This window comes from Tamandua tetradactyla, chromosome 5 (assembly GCF_023851605.1).
Source record: "Tamandua tetradactyla isolate mTamTet1 chromosome 5, mTamTet1.pri, whole genome shotgun sequence".
Taxonomy (NCBI): Eukaryota; Metazoa; Chordata; class Mammalia; order Pilosa; family Myrmecophagidae; genus Tamandua; species Tamandua tetradactyla.
Window position 1 is genome coordinate 77975791 of NC_135331.1, and position 17186 is coordinate 77992976.

General features: G+C 37.9%; 1 protein-coding gene and 1 pseudogene across 2 annotated transcripts in view; both read right to left on the reverse strand.

The window, feature by feature from the left end:
• The window catches only part of MRPL47 (mitochondrial ribosomal protein L47), a 61879-nt gene that overhangs the window by 34080 nt on the left and 10613 nt on the right, over positions 1 to 17186 (reverse strand). Inside the window, exon 4 of one of the 2 annotated variants that reach the window (XM_077161135.1) lies at positions 16674 to 16770. In XM_077161135.1, the coding sequence (XP_077017250.1) occupies positions 16674 to 16770 (97 nt within the window). Of the gene's footprint in view, positions 1 to 16622; positions 16771 to 17186 lie in introns of both variants that reach the window. The other variant, XM_077161134.1, reaches the window with a different exon arrangement.
• On the reverse strand, positions 6150 to 9344 carry LOC143682180 (ras association domain-containing protein 3 pseudogene; annotated as a pseudogene).

Sequence of the window (17186 nt, forward strand, 5' to 3'; positions counted from 1 at the left end):
GTATTGTGCTGTCAAATTCCCCCTTTTAAAAGCCATTCTGTTTCTGGTATATTGCATCCTGACAGCTAGCAAACTAGAATACATACCATACCCCTTACCCCTCCCTCTCATTGACCACTAGTATTTCCATCTACCCAACATATTTTAACCTTTGTTCCCCCTATTTTTTTAATACCCTTTACTACTCCCTTCCATTGATCAGTAGTATTTCAATGTATGCAATTTATTTTAACATTTGTTCCTCCTATTATTTATTTTTAATCCATATGTTTTACTCATCTCTCCATACTATAGATAAAAGGCGCATCAGACACAAGGTTTTCACAATCACACAGTCACATCGCGAAAGCTGTATCATTATACAATCTTCTTCAAGAAACATGGTTAGTGGAACACAGCACTACAGTTTCAGGCACTTCCCTCTAGCCTCTCTAATACACTTTAAACTAAAAAGGGATATCTTTATAATGCGTAAGAATAACCTCCAGGAAAACCTCTCGACTCTGTTTGAAATCTCTCAGCCACTGACACTTTATTTTGTCTATATCTCTCATATCCCCTTTTGGTCGAGAAGGTCTTCTCAATCCCTTGATGCTGAGTCCCAGCTCATTCTAGGACTTCTGTCCCACATTGACAAGGAGGTTTACATCCCTGGGAGTCATGTCCTACCATAGAGAGGGGGTGGTGAGTTTGCTTGCCATGTTGGCTGAGAGAGAGGCCACATCTGAGCAACAAAAGAAATTCTCTGGGGGTGACTCTTAGGCCTAATTTTAAGTATGCTTAGCCTGTCCTTTGCAAGGATAAGTTTCATATGAACAAACCCCAAGATTGAGGGTTCGGTCTATTGATTTGGTTGTCCGCACTGCTTGTGAGACTATCAGGCCTTTTCCAAATGGGGAAGTTGAATTTTCCCCCTTTCTCCCCATTCCCCCAAGGGGACTTTACAAATACTTTTTTTCCTTCATTCCATTCTACATATATAATCAGTAATTCACAATATCATCATATAGTTGCATATTCATCATCATGATCATTTCTTAGAACATTTACATCAATTCAGAAAAAGACAACAGAAAAAAATTCATATATACCATACCCCTTACCCCTCCCTTTCACTGATTACTAGCATTTCAATCTAAATGTATTCTTAAAGTCTATTTTGTCTGACTATAATACAGCTACTCCAGCTCTTTCGATTGCTCTGTGTATAAAACACCTTCTTCACCCTTTTACTTTCAATCTATTTGTGTCTGTGTACCTAAAGTGAGTCTCTTGTAGAGCATATAGATGGAGCATGTTTTTTTTTATCCTATGTACCAAGCTCTCTCTCTTTTTTTTTTGGTAGGGGGTTCATGATCTGGGAATTGAACCTGGGGGTCTCCCACAAGAAAGGAGAGCATTCTAACCATTTAAGTACCTGTGCACCCTGTACCAATCTCTTTTAATAGAGGGGTTTAATTTCTGAAATTAAAGGTAACTGAGAAAGATTTACTTCTGCCATTTAGCTGTTTTCTGTATCTTATATGTTCTTTGTTCCTTAATTAAACCATTTTTTTTTTTGCATTTAGTTATTTTGTACTGTGCCATTTTGATTCCCTTATTTCCTTTTCTTTACATTTTTTTGTTATTTTCTTAGTGGCTACCTTTATAATTACAATTAACATCTGTGATAGTTAGATTCATGTGTCAACTTGGCCAGGTGATGGTGCCCAGTTGTTCTGTTGCTGTAGACTTAAATCATAAGCATGTGAATTTCATCTATGGCTGATTATATCTGCAGTTGGCTAAGGGGAATGTCCCCTGCAATTAGTTTAATTTAATTAGCTGGAGGTTTAAAAGAAGTCAGAAGAAGATGTGCTCAGAACCAACACAGACCCAGACGTTTGAAGATGCAGAGGAAATGCCCAGAAAAGCCATTTGAAGACAGAGGTGGACGTTGCTATGTGCCTACCCATGTGATAGAGGAACACAGATGGAAGTTAGCTGCCTCTTCTCCAAAGAACTGTAAATTTGTAACTAAATAAACTCCCTTTATAAAAGCCAATCCAGTTTTGATGTGTTGCATTCTGGCAGCTTTAGCAAACTAAAACAACATCTTAAACTAATAATAAAGTTCAACTAGTACCTAGCTTTAGTAGTATACAAACACTAATTCTTATATCTCTGTCCCTCCTCACTTTATATTATTTTCTAAGATTACATCTTAATACATAGTATGCCCATTAACACAGCTTTTTTTTTTTTTGCATGGGCCACATCCCTTTCTTTTTTCTAGTTCATGGGAGAATATTCTTACATTTGTACTATTAACCAACTTCACTGTCCACAACAGGTTTCACTATGTGAAGCCTCTAGCTTTCTCTCTATTGATATATACAACCTGAAAATTCTATCAACCACAATCATGCACATAATTCAGCACTGTTAATTACATTCACAATAATATGCGGCCATCATCTCTAACGATTTTCAAACATTCATAGTCAACTTTATTAAAAATTCTGCACAAATAAAGCAGCAGCTCTCTATTCTCTACCTTCATTCAATCTTCTGTGTAATCTGTATTCTAGAGATTAGTTCCATTAGTTTGCTCATTATATTTAGTCCATATTAGTGAGACCATACAATATTTGTCCTTTTTTTTGTCTGGCTGATTTCACTCAACCTAATGTCCTCAAGGCTAATCTACGTTGTGGCATGCATCAGAACTTCATTCCTTCTTATAGCTGAATGTGTATACCACATTTTGTTCAACCACTCAAAAGTCGATAGACACTTGGGTTATTTCCATATTTTGACAAATGTGAATAAAGCCATAATGAACATGTGTTTGTGTCTCTGCTTTCAGTCTTCTGAGAATATGATTAGTAGCAGTTTTGCTGAATCATATGGCAGTTCAATACTTCTTGAGGCACCACTAAACTGTCTTCCACAATGGCTGTACCATTTTACATTCCCACCAACAGTGAGTACATATTCCTATTTTTCTACAACCTCTCTAACACTTGTAGTTTTCTGTTTGTTCAATATTGGTCATTCTAGTAGGTGTGACATTATCATTGTGCTTTTGATTTGCATGTCCCTAATAGCTAGTGATGTCGAGAAGCTTTTCATGTGCTTTTTAGCCATTTATATTTCCTCTTTGGAAAAATGTCTATCCAAGACTTTTGCCCATTTTTAATTAGGCTGTCTTTTTATTGTTGAGTTGTAGGATTTCATAATATAGTCTGGATATTAAACCCTTATGGGATATGTGGTTTTACAAATATTTTCTCCCATTGAGTAAGGCTGCCCTTTTTACTTTTTTGACAAAGTCCTTTGAAATGCAAAAGTATTCAATTTTGAGGAGGTCCTACTTAACTATTCTTTTTTTTTTCCATTGCTTTTGCTTTGACATGTGTTTTAGCTTCCTAAAGCTGCTGGAATGCAATATACCAGAAACAGAATGGGTTTTAAAAAGGGAATTTATTAAGTTGCAAATTTAGTTGTAAGGCTGCTAAAATGTCCACACTAAGACACCCAGATACCTTGGTTCAAGAGAGGCCGGCCAATGGATCCGGCACAACTCTGTCAGCTGGAAAGGCACATGGTGACATCTGCTTGCTTTCTCTCCTGACTCATTTTCATAAGGATTCCCCAGGGGTGTTTTCCTTCTGCATCTCCAAAGGGCTCCGGCTGTGTGGGTTCTGTTGACAATAAAGCTTTTTCCAAAATGGTTCCCTCTTAAAGGACTCCAGTAAGCAACCCTACCTTGAATGGGTGAAGACACATCTCCATGGAAACAATAAAAAAAAGGTCCCACCCAGCAATATGGAATGAGGATTTAAGAACATGGCTTTTCTGGGGCACATGACAGTTCAAACCGGCACAGTATGATTGGTGGTGTCCCACAGGTCCCCCAGACTCTGTTCATTTCTTCTTATGCTTTCTTTCTGCTCCTCACACTGGATAACTGTGTTGTCTTCAAGTTTGCTGATCCTTTCTTCTGGCTGTTCAAATTTGCTGTTGAATGCATCTAATGAGTTTTCTTTTTCTTTTTTCTTTTAATTACTGTAGTTTGTGGCTCCAAAATTTATTTGGTTCCTTTTGGTTAGGATACCAGTTTTCCTAATTCCTTTTAGTTCTTTGTATAATGGATTCCATCAGGTCACTGAACATATTTAAGACAATTGATTTAAAATATTTGATTAAATATTTTTTCAATATGAGCCTCCTCAAGGGTGGTTTCGTGCAAATTTTTTTCTCCTGGAATGGGCCACATTTCCTGCTTCTTTACATTTTGTATGTTTTTTTTGTTTTTGTTTTGAGAACAAGACATTATATTATGGTGTTATAACTCTAGAACTCAGTTTTTCAGCTCCTCAGGCATTGTTACATGTTTTGTTGTTGCTGCTGAATGCAGGAGCCATTAATTTGTGACTTTTCCAAATTATTTTGCTCCTAAATGTGACTGGAAAGAGAAAAGAGGGGGGAAAAAAAATAGGCACTCCTTAAGACTCCCTTTGAGCTGGCCACCCAAAGACCTGTAGTAGCTGATTAAAATCTGTGATTAGTGATCAGACCATACACCTCTGGATTTTAGAGAACCAGTTTTTATCATCCATCTTGGCACCAGCAAGCTTCCAGGAGCCCAGGCTGCAGTCCTCACCACTGCCTGCCACACAGCTTGGGGATGAGCATGGTAGCTGATGCACAGAAGGTGAAATTCTCTGATATTTACTGCAATTTACCAGCTTCTTTCTTCAGTTCTTCCCTGGATGCTACACAGTGTTCAACTAGATTTTAGAGTTCCAAAACAACCAGACAACTCCTGCCAGTTCAATAGTTGTTGCAGTGGGAATGATTCCAGGAGCTTCCTACTCTGCATCTTCCCAAAGGCATCCTTGTTTGCTTCTTATAATGTATAGAATAAATCAGAACAATAATACATACTTATTTATAAATAAGTACTCATATATAAGGGATTGTAATGCTGAGTCAGTCAAAATTTTTCATAGTTCTAAATAATGGGAGTTAGGGATAGGAATTGGGGCTGTTTTTTGATATGTACAAGATTTTCTTTGGGGGTAATGAAAATGTTCTAAAATTAGATTGTAGTGATGGTTACACAACTTGATAAATTTACTAAAAATCACTGAACTGTACATTTAACTGAATTTATTTTTCAAATAACTGAAACTTTCAAGAATGAATCCAATTTGTCATTTCAGAAACAATTTTAGGGAAAAAAATCTTCCCTATAAAAAATAAAATAAAACTCTTAAAAATTATAAATATTATAACTTTTTACTGCTGCAATTTAAAATGCTCCCCTGCAATACTATCCCTTCACTTAATATCTTTCCTATACCTTAACATGTTGAAGAGAAAACAGTATTTTAGCAAAGCTTTGATAGTTTAACATAAGAATTTATAAAATTAGTTGTAACAATCTTTCTTTGGCTTTAGCAGCCTTTTTCTTCTTTTCAACATTAAAAATACTGCTGCAATAACCAGTAGAGAGAGCATTAGTCTTCCAAGAACCATGATTTGACAGAATTTCAATACAATAAGTTTTCCAAATCACAACTTGTAGTGGATAATATAGATGAGGATGCCTATTTTAGATAAGTTTCAAATAAAAAAAACATCAGCTATCACTTTAAGTTTTAACAGTGTCTTAGTCCAAGAAACAAGTATTTTACAAAATGTAAGCTTTCAAATGAACTGGGGTAGGTTATTAAAAGACCAAGTAGGTGGTTGATAATAGGATACTCAAACTCAAGTCATATTCTGAATAGTAAAACCAGTACAAAAATCACAAAAGCATTCCTTGAATGATAACATGTTGGGTGACCATGTCACTGAAATCTCACCAATGCGCTAAAAAGAAATTACATGCAAAATTAAACAAAATGGTGGCTCAATGGCAGAATTCTTACCTGCCATGCCAGAGACCCAGGTTCGATTCTTAGAATCTTCCCATGCCAAAAATTAAAAAATTTTAAAAATTAAAAAAAAAGAAAAGTTAAACAATATATGCCATATATGCCATACATTTTATTTATTAAGCTTTTTTTTTTGGATGGGCAAGCACCAGGAATCAAACCTGGGTCTCTGGCATGGCAGGCAAGAACTCTGCCACTGAGCCACCATGGCCCGCCCTCGCCATACATATTTTACAGCTAGTTCTACTTTTTTTTTTTTTTTTTAACTTTCTCTAAAAGCTAAGGAAGAAATTATTTGCCCCAGTAGGATATGTTTTGTGTGGCACAGCATAAGCAACACTTAAATCTGCCTTCTTAAATACCCTCAAGATGGGTATTCTTTGAAAAGTCAGAAAAGAGATGCAATAAAAAGCACACTTCATATAAGATGAAAAGAATTGAAGCACTTAGGAATTTCAAAAAGAATCCATTAGATGTCAACAATGTGTCAATTTCTCAGGAATTTATAAACAAAAATATCTAGAATAAAACAAACTTAAGGTCTTTCTGGAATGACTGGATAACTTTCTCATTTTTTCAGATAAATGGGTGCCTAAAATGGGGTGATTTAACCGGATTTAAGGAAGGTTTCTATTTCACATGCATTTCTTCGGCTGGCAGAAACATGCACTTTTGTTAAAATTAGTATTTTCATAAATAATTCTGTTGTGTGGTCAGCTGGGTACATGCTTCCCTACCTTTCTTGCTGCAATCCTCCTTGCTGTAGTCCTTCAGAATTGAGGATCTGGTAGTATTTCTTTAATCAATATCCTTGCTCTACAGTATATAAGAACCAAATTCAATTTATAAAAGGGAGAAGAAAATGAAGAGGAAAAGGGAAGGAAAAAAGGAGAGATGAAAGGAAAGAAAAATAAAAACAAAGGAAGGGTGGAATAAAAAGAATATAACAAATTTTTTTTTGAATCCTAAACCTGATAAACCTCCTAGTTAACAATCAAGGGAAAAACAGCTGCTCCCAACCCTTCCCTCTCACTCAAACTCCATTTTAACCTTGAAAACCACCTTGGGATAAAATGCAACTTAAAAGGAGTTAGCAAATGGTCATAAGCTACTGGAAATTGGACTACCTACCCAGAGCAGCTACACCAATAAGACTTTCCATTCCACAAGGGAAAAATCAAGGGGGAAAGTGGCTCAACCCAAGAAGTCGGATCCAGTTGCCTGATGCCAGACTCTCTTATGAGCTCATCCTTTAAATTCAGCTTCCACCTTCCCTGGCTATGTTCCCACATTTTTCCCACCAGGAAATTAAGCAATCCTAAAATGGGTTCAATAACTCAAAATGGAATGTGTTCTAGTTTGCTAGCTGCCGAAATGCAATATACCAGAAATGGAATGGCTATTAAAAATGGGAATTTAATAAGTTGGTAGTTTACAGCTCTAAGGCTGACAAAATTTCCCAATTAAAGCAAGTTTATAGAAATGTCCAATCTAAGGCATCCAGGGAAAGATTACTTTGGTTCAAGAAGGCTGATGAAGTTCAGAGTTTCTCTCTCATCTGGAAAGGCACATGGTGAACACAGAGTTTCTCTCTCATCTGGAAGGGCACATGGCAAATATGGTGTTATCTGCTAGCCTCTTCTCCTGGCTTCCTGTTTCATTAAGCATCCCGGGAGGCATTTTCCTTCATCTACAAAGGTCACTGGCTTGTGGGCTCTCGTGGCCATGCCATTCTTCTCTGGATCTCTCTGAATCACTCTCATTCTCCAAAATGTTTCCTCTTATAAAAAAAAAAGGACTCCAGAAACTTATCAAGACCCACCCAAATGGGTGGAGACATGTCATCACCTAATCCAGGTTAACCTCCACACTTGATTAAATCCCATCTCCAGGGAGATGTTCTGATTATAGTTTCAAATATAAAGTATTGAATAGGGATTATTCTGCCTTTACAAAATGGGATTTTGAGTAAAACATGGCTTTTCTAGGGGACATACATCCTTTCAAACTAGCACAGAATGTTTTTACCAGTTTAAAAGCAAACAATAATTTAAAAAAAGCAAATATACTTTTCTTCTCGACCATAAACTTATTACACAAACCATGTGCTTCCATCCTCAGAGTCCTCAAACTCTAAGTCCTTCTATACCTGCTCTTTACTTTGTCGAATTCTTGCAAAATCCTTGACAAAATCCTCAGTTCCTAGTTTCTACAACTTTCAATTCACATGGCTGATTTCCTTTGATATTAAAAACAAAATAAAACAAAAAAACAAGGAGAATAAGCATTCAAATAGATTCCTTGTTAAGCTTTTTTTTTTGCATTGGCAGACACCAGGAATCGAACCCAGGTCCTGGACATGGCAGGCAATTCTGCCACTGAGCCACTGCTGCACTGCCCTTGTTAAGCTTTTAAAAAATCATTTGCACAACTAAGCTATCACATCATCATCACGTAATTAAAATTAAAAAAAGGAGTGGGGTAGATAGGGTTTATGCTTCTTGCCTCAAAGCACTCAGAATGCTGCCTAATGATGCCCACAGAGTCATAATTTATAGCATGGTAATCTGTAATCTCTAATTTAATAAACTTGCAGAGTCCCTTACACAGGATACTTAAGATGCAGGATGCTGTGTGACCTGGTTTTGGGAATTAAATCCAGATACAGAGAAGATCCTTATATCATAGGGTAACAAAACAGTCCTCCAACAAGAGAGAAATGGTTGCTGCTGTTGTTTACAGCTCCATGTGCTCTAAAAGGCCAGCATAGTTCCTGAGTGGCCATGAGCCCCATGTTTTAACTGGGTTTCCATACCTTGCTCAGGGCTTCTCCAACCTTGTATTTGTAGGTTATATTTATATAGCACCTCTTCAGGTTCTGTAGCTGTTCATCTTCCTTGCTCATGATACATAAGAAATTCTGAAGCCTAAAGGCTTCCTACTCTCCAATGACATGGTCACGAAGAACAAAACTAAGTATATCTGTCCTAGGCACTGCTAACAAACATAGATGGAACAAAGGTCTGAGTTGCAGGCAATCACTTGATCTTCCCTGCAGCAGTGCTTATAAAATGCAAATTTGGCATGACTACTGGTTATGAGACACTTTTTGAGCAAGGCCATAATCACTTCCCTGACAGTGTATGTGATGTTAACAGGAAGTGTGTTCATACAGCCGTTGCTAACCGGGAGTGAGTTCTGGGTTCTGAGAAGTCTATGGAGGTTTGCAGGGTTCCACCTGTACTTTAATGAAGCCAGTGTAAATTCCATTTGAATCCAAATTCATCTTCAATTTGTCTGTGACTGCTAAACTGTATTTATAAACTACTTTTCTTTGCTTTCCTCTTTGGTGAGGTAATTGTGGATTTCCTTCTCTTTCTCCACAATTGCTTTTGCTCCACAACGTAATGTCAAATTTCAAGTGGGTCCCGACATAGCAAAGTAATACTGTTTAAGAATTTCTTTTAGTTTTTCAATATGTCTTGCTGCCCTGGGGCACTCTCCTGAAAAAGGAGGTGCTGGTGGTGACATAGTCCTAGGCGCCCTCCTCTAGGCTGCTGTAACCATTGTTCACCCTGTTGGCCTTGTCCTACATGGGCAGCCTTCCCCAGTGCAGGCAGCCAGGGAGGATGCCCTGAACCCACCTGCCCTGAGAGGTTTACACCCAGCATGTAGCCTGAGGCACCAGCGGGCCATCCTGCTGCAGCTGCTGATCTGCCCAGCTGTCCCAGCCTCCTACCAAAACAAATGAATTTTATGATACATCCATTATACCTCAATAAAGTTTGTTTCTATTATTTCTTTACTTTTTAAATAAAACAACATGCAAACACAAACATTCTTACCATATGATCATTCGATTCTTGATATATAATCAACAACTCACAATATCACATAGTTGTATGTTCATCACGATCATTTCTTAGAACATTTGTATCAATTCAGAAAATGAAATAAAAAACAAAAAAAATTCACATATACCATACCCCTTACCACTCCCTTTCATTGATCATTAGCATTTTAATCTACAAAATTTATTTTAACATTTGTTCCCCCTTATTATTTGTTTATTTTCAATCCATGTCTTACTCATTTATCCATAAGGTAGATAAAAGAAGCATCAGACACAAGGTTTTCACAACCACACAGTCACATTGTAAAAGCTGTATAAGAAACATGGCTACTGGAACACAGCTCTACATTTTCAGGCAGTTCCCTCCAGCCTCTCTGTTACACCTTAACTAAAAAGGTGATATCTATTTAATGCGTAAGAATAACCTCCAGGATACCTTCTTAACTCTGGAATCTCTCAGCATTGACACTTTATTTTGTCTCATTTCTCTTTTCCCCCTTTCAGTTGAGAAGGTTTTCTCAATCCCTTGGTGCTGAGTTCCAGCTCATTCTAGGATTTCTGTTCCACATTGCCAGGAAGGTCTCCACCTCCGGGAGTCAAGTCCCATGTACAGAAGGGGAGGGCAGTGAGTTTGCTTGTTGTGTTGGCTGAGAGAAAGGCCACATCTGAGCAACAAAAGAGGTTCTCTTGGGGGTGACTCTTAGGCCTAATTTTAAGTAGGCTTAGCCTATCTTTTGTGGGGCTAAGTTTCATATGAACAAACCACAAGATTGGGGGCTCATCCTATTGCTGTGGTTGTCCTCACTGCTTGTGAGAATATCAGCAATTTTCCAGTTGGGGAAGTTGAATTTTCCCCCTTTCTCCCCATTCCCCCAAGGACAAACCTACAAAATCTCATGCCCTACTTAAGGTTCCACGTACTTAACAGCGTTCAGTTAAGCTGTTCACGTAAGTTATATTAGGAAATGCACTAGTCAAAATATAAATTTTGTACCAAATAAACATTTTTTGCTTTAGTCTCACATGTAAGTCAAAGTTTTAAAATATGAATGACCATCTATTTTCAACACCCTGTAATACTGACATTTCTTTGTTATTCCTCATGCAAAACATTTTTAAATTTCTACATTTAGTCACTATCATTACACACTCTAGGCATTCATAAATCATACCATCTCAGTCTTTATTGTATATCTTTCCTTCTGATTTCCTTTGGGCCACCAGGCCTCCTACCTCCAGCCTTCTCACATTCAGCTTCATTCAGTGTTCTAACATTATTGTATTACAGTTAGGTAGTATTGTGCTATCCATTTCTGAATTTTTACAATCAGTCCCGTTGCACAATCTGTATCCCTTTAGTTTCAATTACCCAATATCTACCCTATTTCTATTTCCTGATGGTCTCTGTTCTTAGCGGAAATTCTCCAAGTTCATTCACTAATGCTAGCTCATATCAGTAAGATCATACAGTATTTGTCCTTTTGTTTCTAGCTAATCTTACTCAACATAATGTCCTCAAGGTCTATCCATGTTGTTACATATGTCATAACTTTATTCTGGCTTACAGCTGCATAATATTCCATCACATGTATATACCACAGCTTGTTTAGCCACTCATGTGTTGATGGACGTTTGGGCTATTTCTATTTCTTGGCAATTGTAAATAATGCTGATATAAACACTGGTGTGCACCTGTCCGTTTGTGTCCTTGCCCTCATGTCCTCTGAGTAGATACCTAGCAATGGTATTGCTGGATCATATGGCAATTCTATACTTAGCTCCCTGAGGAACTGTCAAACTGCCTTCCACAGTGGTTGTACCATTTGACATTCCCACTAACAGTGGATAAGTGTGCCTCTCTCTCCACATCCTCTCCAGCACTTGTTGCTTTCTGTTTTATTGATAATGGCCATTTTGGTGGGTGTGAGATGCTATCTCGTGGTGTTTATTTGTATTTTCCTAATAGCCAGGGAAGTTGAGCATCTTTTCATGTGCTTTTTAGTCATTTGTATTTCCTCTTCTGAGCAATGTCTGTTCATGTCTTTTGCCCATTTTATAAATGGGTTGTTTGTCTTTTTGTTGTTGAGTGAACAATCTCTTTATATATTCTGGATACTAGACTTTTATCTGATGCATCATTTCCAAATATTGTCTTCCATTGTGTAGACGGTCTTTTTACTTTCTTGACGAAGTTCTTGGATGCACAAAAGTGTTTAATTTTGAGGCGTTCCCATTTCTTTCTTTCTGTTTTCACTGCTCATGCTTTGAGTGTAAGATCTAGGAAACCACCTCCTATTATAAGACTTATAAGATATTTCCCTACATTTTCTTTTAAAAGTTTTATGGTCTTAGAGCTAATGCTTAGGTCCCTGATCCATTTTGAATTAATTTTGGTATAGGGTGTGAGATATATATTCTCTTTCATTCTTTTGCATGTGGATATCCAGTTCTCTAGGTACCATTTATTGAAGAAACTATTCTGTCTCAGGTGAGCTGGCTTGACTGCCTTATAAAAGATGAACTGTCCATAGATGAAAGGTCTATATCTGAACATTCGATTCAATTCCATTGGTCATTATATCTTTCTTTATGCCAGTACCATGCTCCTTTGAGTGTGTTGCTGAGCCTCCATGTGTTTGCGAATTTTCTGGTACTCTGCCTATTTTTGATTTCCAACTTCACTCCTTTATGATCTGATAAAGTGTTTTGTATGATTTTAATCTTTCAAAATTTATTGAGACTTGTTTTATGACCCAGCATATGGTCTATCCTTGAGAATGATTCATAAGCACGCGAGAAAAAGGTGTATTCTGCTCTTGTGGGGTGCAATGTTCTATTAAATGTCTGTTAAGTCTAGCTCATTTATTGTATTATTCAAATTCTGTTTCTTTACTGATCCTCTGTCTAGATGTTCTCTGTCCACTGACGAGAGTGGGAAATTGAAGTCTCCAACTATTATGGTAGATGTGTCTGTTTCTCTTTTCAGTGTTTGCCTCATGTATTTTGGAACACTCTGGCTCAGTGAATAAATATTTATGATCATTAAGTCTTCTTGGTGAATTATTGCTTTTATTAACACACAGTGTCCTTCTTTGTTTCTTTTAATTTTTTACATCTGAAGCCTGATTTGTTAGATATTAGTATAGCTACATCTGCTCTTTTCTGATTGTTGTTTGCATGAAATATTTTTTCCCAGCCTTTCACTTTCAACCTGTGTTTATCCTTGGATCTAAGATACTTTTCCTGCAGACAGCATATAGATGGGTCCTCTTTTTGAAACCATTCTGCCAGTCTAAATTAGGGAGTTTAATCCATTAACATTTAGCATTATTACTCTCAAGGTAGTACTTTCTTCTACTATTTTGCCTTTTGGGTTTTATGTCATATCTTTCTTTTTTTAACCTTTACTGATTGTCTTCATTTCTACACTCTTCTCCACACTTCTCTCTCCTGTCTTTTCTTATCTATGTCTCTAGTGCTCCCTTCAGTATTTCTTGCAGAGCCGGTCTCTTGGTCACAAATTCTCAGTCATTTTTTTTCTGAAAATGTTTTAATTTCCAACTCATTTTTTGAAGGATAGTTTTGCTGAATATAGAATTCTTGGTTGGCAGTTTTTCTCTTTTAAATATATTTTAAATATATCATCCCACTGTCTTCTTGCCTCCATGGTTTCTGCTGAGAAGTCAACACAGTCTCATTAGGCTTCCCTTGTATGTGATGGATTGCTTTTCTCTTGCTGATTCCAAAATTTTCTCTCTGTCTTTGACATTTGACATTCTGATTAGCAAGTGTCTTGGAGTATGTCTATTTGGATCTATTCTGTTTGGGGTACCCTCCACTCTTGGATCTGTAATTTTAAGTTGTTCGTAAAGGTTGGGAAATTTTCAGTGATAATTTCCTCTATTAGTTTTTCTCTGCCTTTTCCCTTTTCTTTTCTTTCTGGGTGGGACCCACAACACATATATTCATGCACTCCATGTTCTTATTTAATTCCCTGAGTCACTGCTTATATTTTCCCATTCCTTTCCCTATATTTTCTTTTGCTTGTTGGATTTCAGATATCCCGTCTTCAGTTCACTAATCCTATATTCTGCCTCTTGAAATCTAACATTGTAGATTTCCATTGTTTTTTTCATCTCTTCTACTGTGCCTTTCATCCCCATAAGTTCTGTGATTTGTTTTTCAGACTTTTGATTTATTCCTCTGGTCGTCCTTTGCCTTCTTTATATCTTCCCTCAATTCATTTTTTTAAAATTTTTGATGACGTTTTACACGTTGGTTCAAACATTTTGAATTAATTGTTTCAACTCCTGTATCTCATTTGAATTATTGGTTTGTTCCTTTGACTGGGCCATGTTTTCATTTTTCCTAGTATGATTTGTTATTTTCTGCTGATGACTAGGCATTTAATTTCCTTAATTAATTTATTCTGGAGATTGTTTTCACTTTTTTTTTTTACCTAGGATTTACTTGCTGGATGATTTTGTTGCCTATCTTTTCTATGACATTCAGTTCAACTTACTCTAGATCTTTAGCTTAGGTTTTGTTTAACAGATCAGAATTTTTCAGTTCTTATTTTCTTGTTTCCTGCCCTGCCTGTATGGTGCCTCTTTTTGCCCCCTTAGGAGGGTCTACTTAGGTACTACAGACTCAAGTCAAATTTTCCCAGACCAAACTGGCCTCCTATTAGGAGGAAAGAGTCACCTGTGTCAGTTTTCCCTGAAGGTGAGACCCAACAGGTTAAACGACTTTCCTATGAAGCCTCTGGACTCTTTTTTTCCTATCTTGACCTGTATGTGGTGTGTGCTGCCTGCGGGTCCTACCATCATAAGTTGATGTGGTACCTCTAACTTCAGCAGACCTGAAGGCATGGTTAACAGAGGAGAGGTTGTAGGCTGGCTTTAATGGTTTCGATTTTCCAGACCCTGGGGTCCGAATTCCTCGAGGGAGGGATTCCACCAGAGCTGGGCCCCATCCCTCTCCTGGGGAAGGCACAGGCTCCAGACAAACTCTTAAGCAAGCTTAATTCTGCCCATGCCTGGGGCAACTGGAGCCTGAAAAGCCATGCAGCTGTATCCAAACAGCATCCCAGACACAGAAGCACAGCCACAAAACAGAAAAAGAAAAATCCTTTTCAGAGCAGGAGCCCTATTCCTTGGGTTTGCTAATCAAGAGCTTAAGTTGGTACACTGCTCTGTGTATCTCCAGGTCCTGTGTGTCCCCTCCTTTCCTTCAGGGCCCAGGTGATTTTAAGTATTTTGTGCTGTCTGATCCAAAAATCTCAATTATTTTTTCTTCTTTTATCTTTTTCCATCAGCCCTGCCCCTCTGCACTGAGGAAAAACCAGTAACCTCAGCTTTTATTCGAGGTTCAGCTGAGCTGGGGGCCTATTTTTAGTAGTCTGAATTAGTCAGTTAATTCCATAATTGGAGCTTGGTTGTGCTCAGCCCCTGCTGGTAGTAAAGCCTCTTTACTTTCCCCTCTGGAAAGCAGCCTGTGGGGGAGGGGCACCAGCTGCCATGGCTTGGGGGACTCATGGTTCTGGGTGGGATCGCAGCTGATTCAGCTTGTCCAGACTGGAGTACGCTGTGTGTCTGGTCACTAACATGGCCCCAGCAGTTGTTCTGTACTGTTTGTGGCTATTTACTAGCTGCTCTGGAGGACAAACTAAATCCCACACTTCACTAAGCCGCCAATTTGGCACCCTCTTCTCCTCAATAACGTTTTAAAAGAATAAATGACCTCTCTCTAAGCCCAACTCTGCAAGTGAAATTATTGCCATCCCCCGCATGTGGGCCATGACAACCAGGGGTGAAAGTCTCTCTGGCAACGTGGGAGATGATTCCCAGGGATGAATCTGGCCCTGGGACCGTGGGATCAACAATTCCATCCTGAGGGGAAAAAGAAGTGTAACTAATAAAGTATCAGTGGCAGAGATAGTTCAAATAAGAGTCGAAAGGATACTCTGGAGGTTGCTGTTATGCAAGCTTCAGTTAGACATTGCTACGTATCATAATCTGCCAAACCCCAACCAGGACCATTCCAGCCAATCCTAAAGAACACCCAGGGCAATATATAGACTCCACATGGTTCCATGCACTACAGTAAGTTTCCAGAAACCTAGAACCTTCAGATGGGTGCCTGAACCAGATAAGTCCTGAAACCTCTCCAGAATATCAGACAGTTTCATCTCCCTACCCCATATTAGTGATGACCCTTCCAACATGAAAAAGGTAAAATATCCATAGCCCAAACACCCCTAAAGAGAAGGATAGAAAGATCGAAGGGGATGTTGGAGTTATACAGAGAAGATAGGATTTAACAAAGGAAAATGAATGCTGAATCATTAAATTGATATCTCTTTTTAGTCTCCATTATCTTAGAGCAGCTAGAAGCAAAAATCTAAAATTGTGGAACTGTAACCCATGTCAAACTCTGAAATATGTTCTACAACTAACTGTGGTACTGTGCTTTGAAATTTATTGCTTTTTTTGTATGTATGTTATTTTTCACAAAAAAAGAAAGAAAAAAGTCAAATGTGATGATAAAAAAATATTTAAGCCTTCTAGCCTTCTATATTCTGGAGCAGTTGGAAAGAAAAATCTGAGAGGACTGTATGGTAGCCCATGACAAACTCTGAGATCTGTCCTGTAACTACTTGTTGAATAGTGCTTTGAAAATTGTTGGTTTTTTATTTCTTTGCTTGGTATATATGTTATACTATAATGTTTAAAAAAATGCACATATATATAAAAAATAAAGTGACCTAAACTGTCTAAAAATTAAACAGATAAAAAATAAAGAAATCTATATGACAAGTAATACAATAACCATACACTCACTGGTTTTAATATTATCGCACACAATAGCGTCCAGTCTCCCATAAACCTTACTTTTTCTAACCGCTCTGGACTTGGCATTGGCCATCTTTGCCTCTTGGCCTCCTGCTCCAGGGTTAGGAGCATGTTTCTTTCTTTCAACAGGACATACCTATAAAAAAGAGTACAAAATGTGTGATGACAACTCAACAACAAAAAGACAGCCAACCCAATTACAAAATGGGAAAAAGACTTAAACAGACACCTACCAGAAGAAGAAATACGGATGGCCAAGAGGCACATGAAGAGATGCTCAATGTCCCTGGCCATTAGAGAAATGCAAATCAAAACCACAATGAGATATCATCTCACACCCACCAGAATGGCCATTATCAACAAAACAGAAAATGACAAGTGCTGGAGAGGATGCGGAGAAAGAGGCACACTTATCCACTGTTGGTGGGAATGTCAAAGGGTGCAACCACTGTGGAAGGCAGTTTGGCGGTTCCTCAAAAAGCTGAATATAGAATTGCCATACGACCCAGCAATACCATTGCTAGGTATCTACTCAAAGGACTTAAGGGCAAA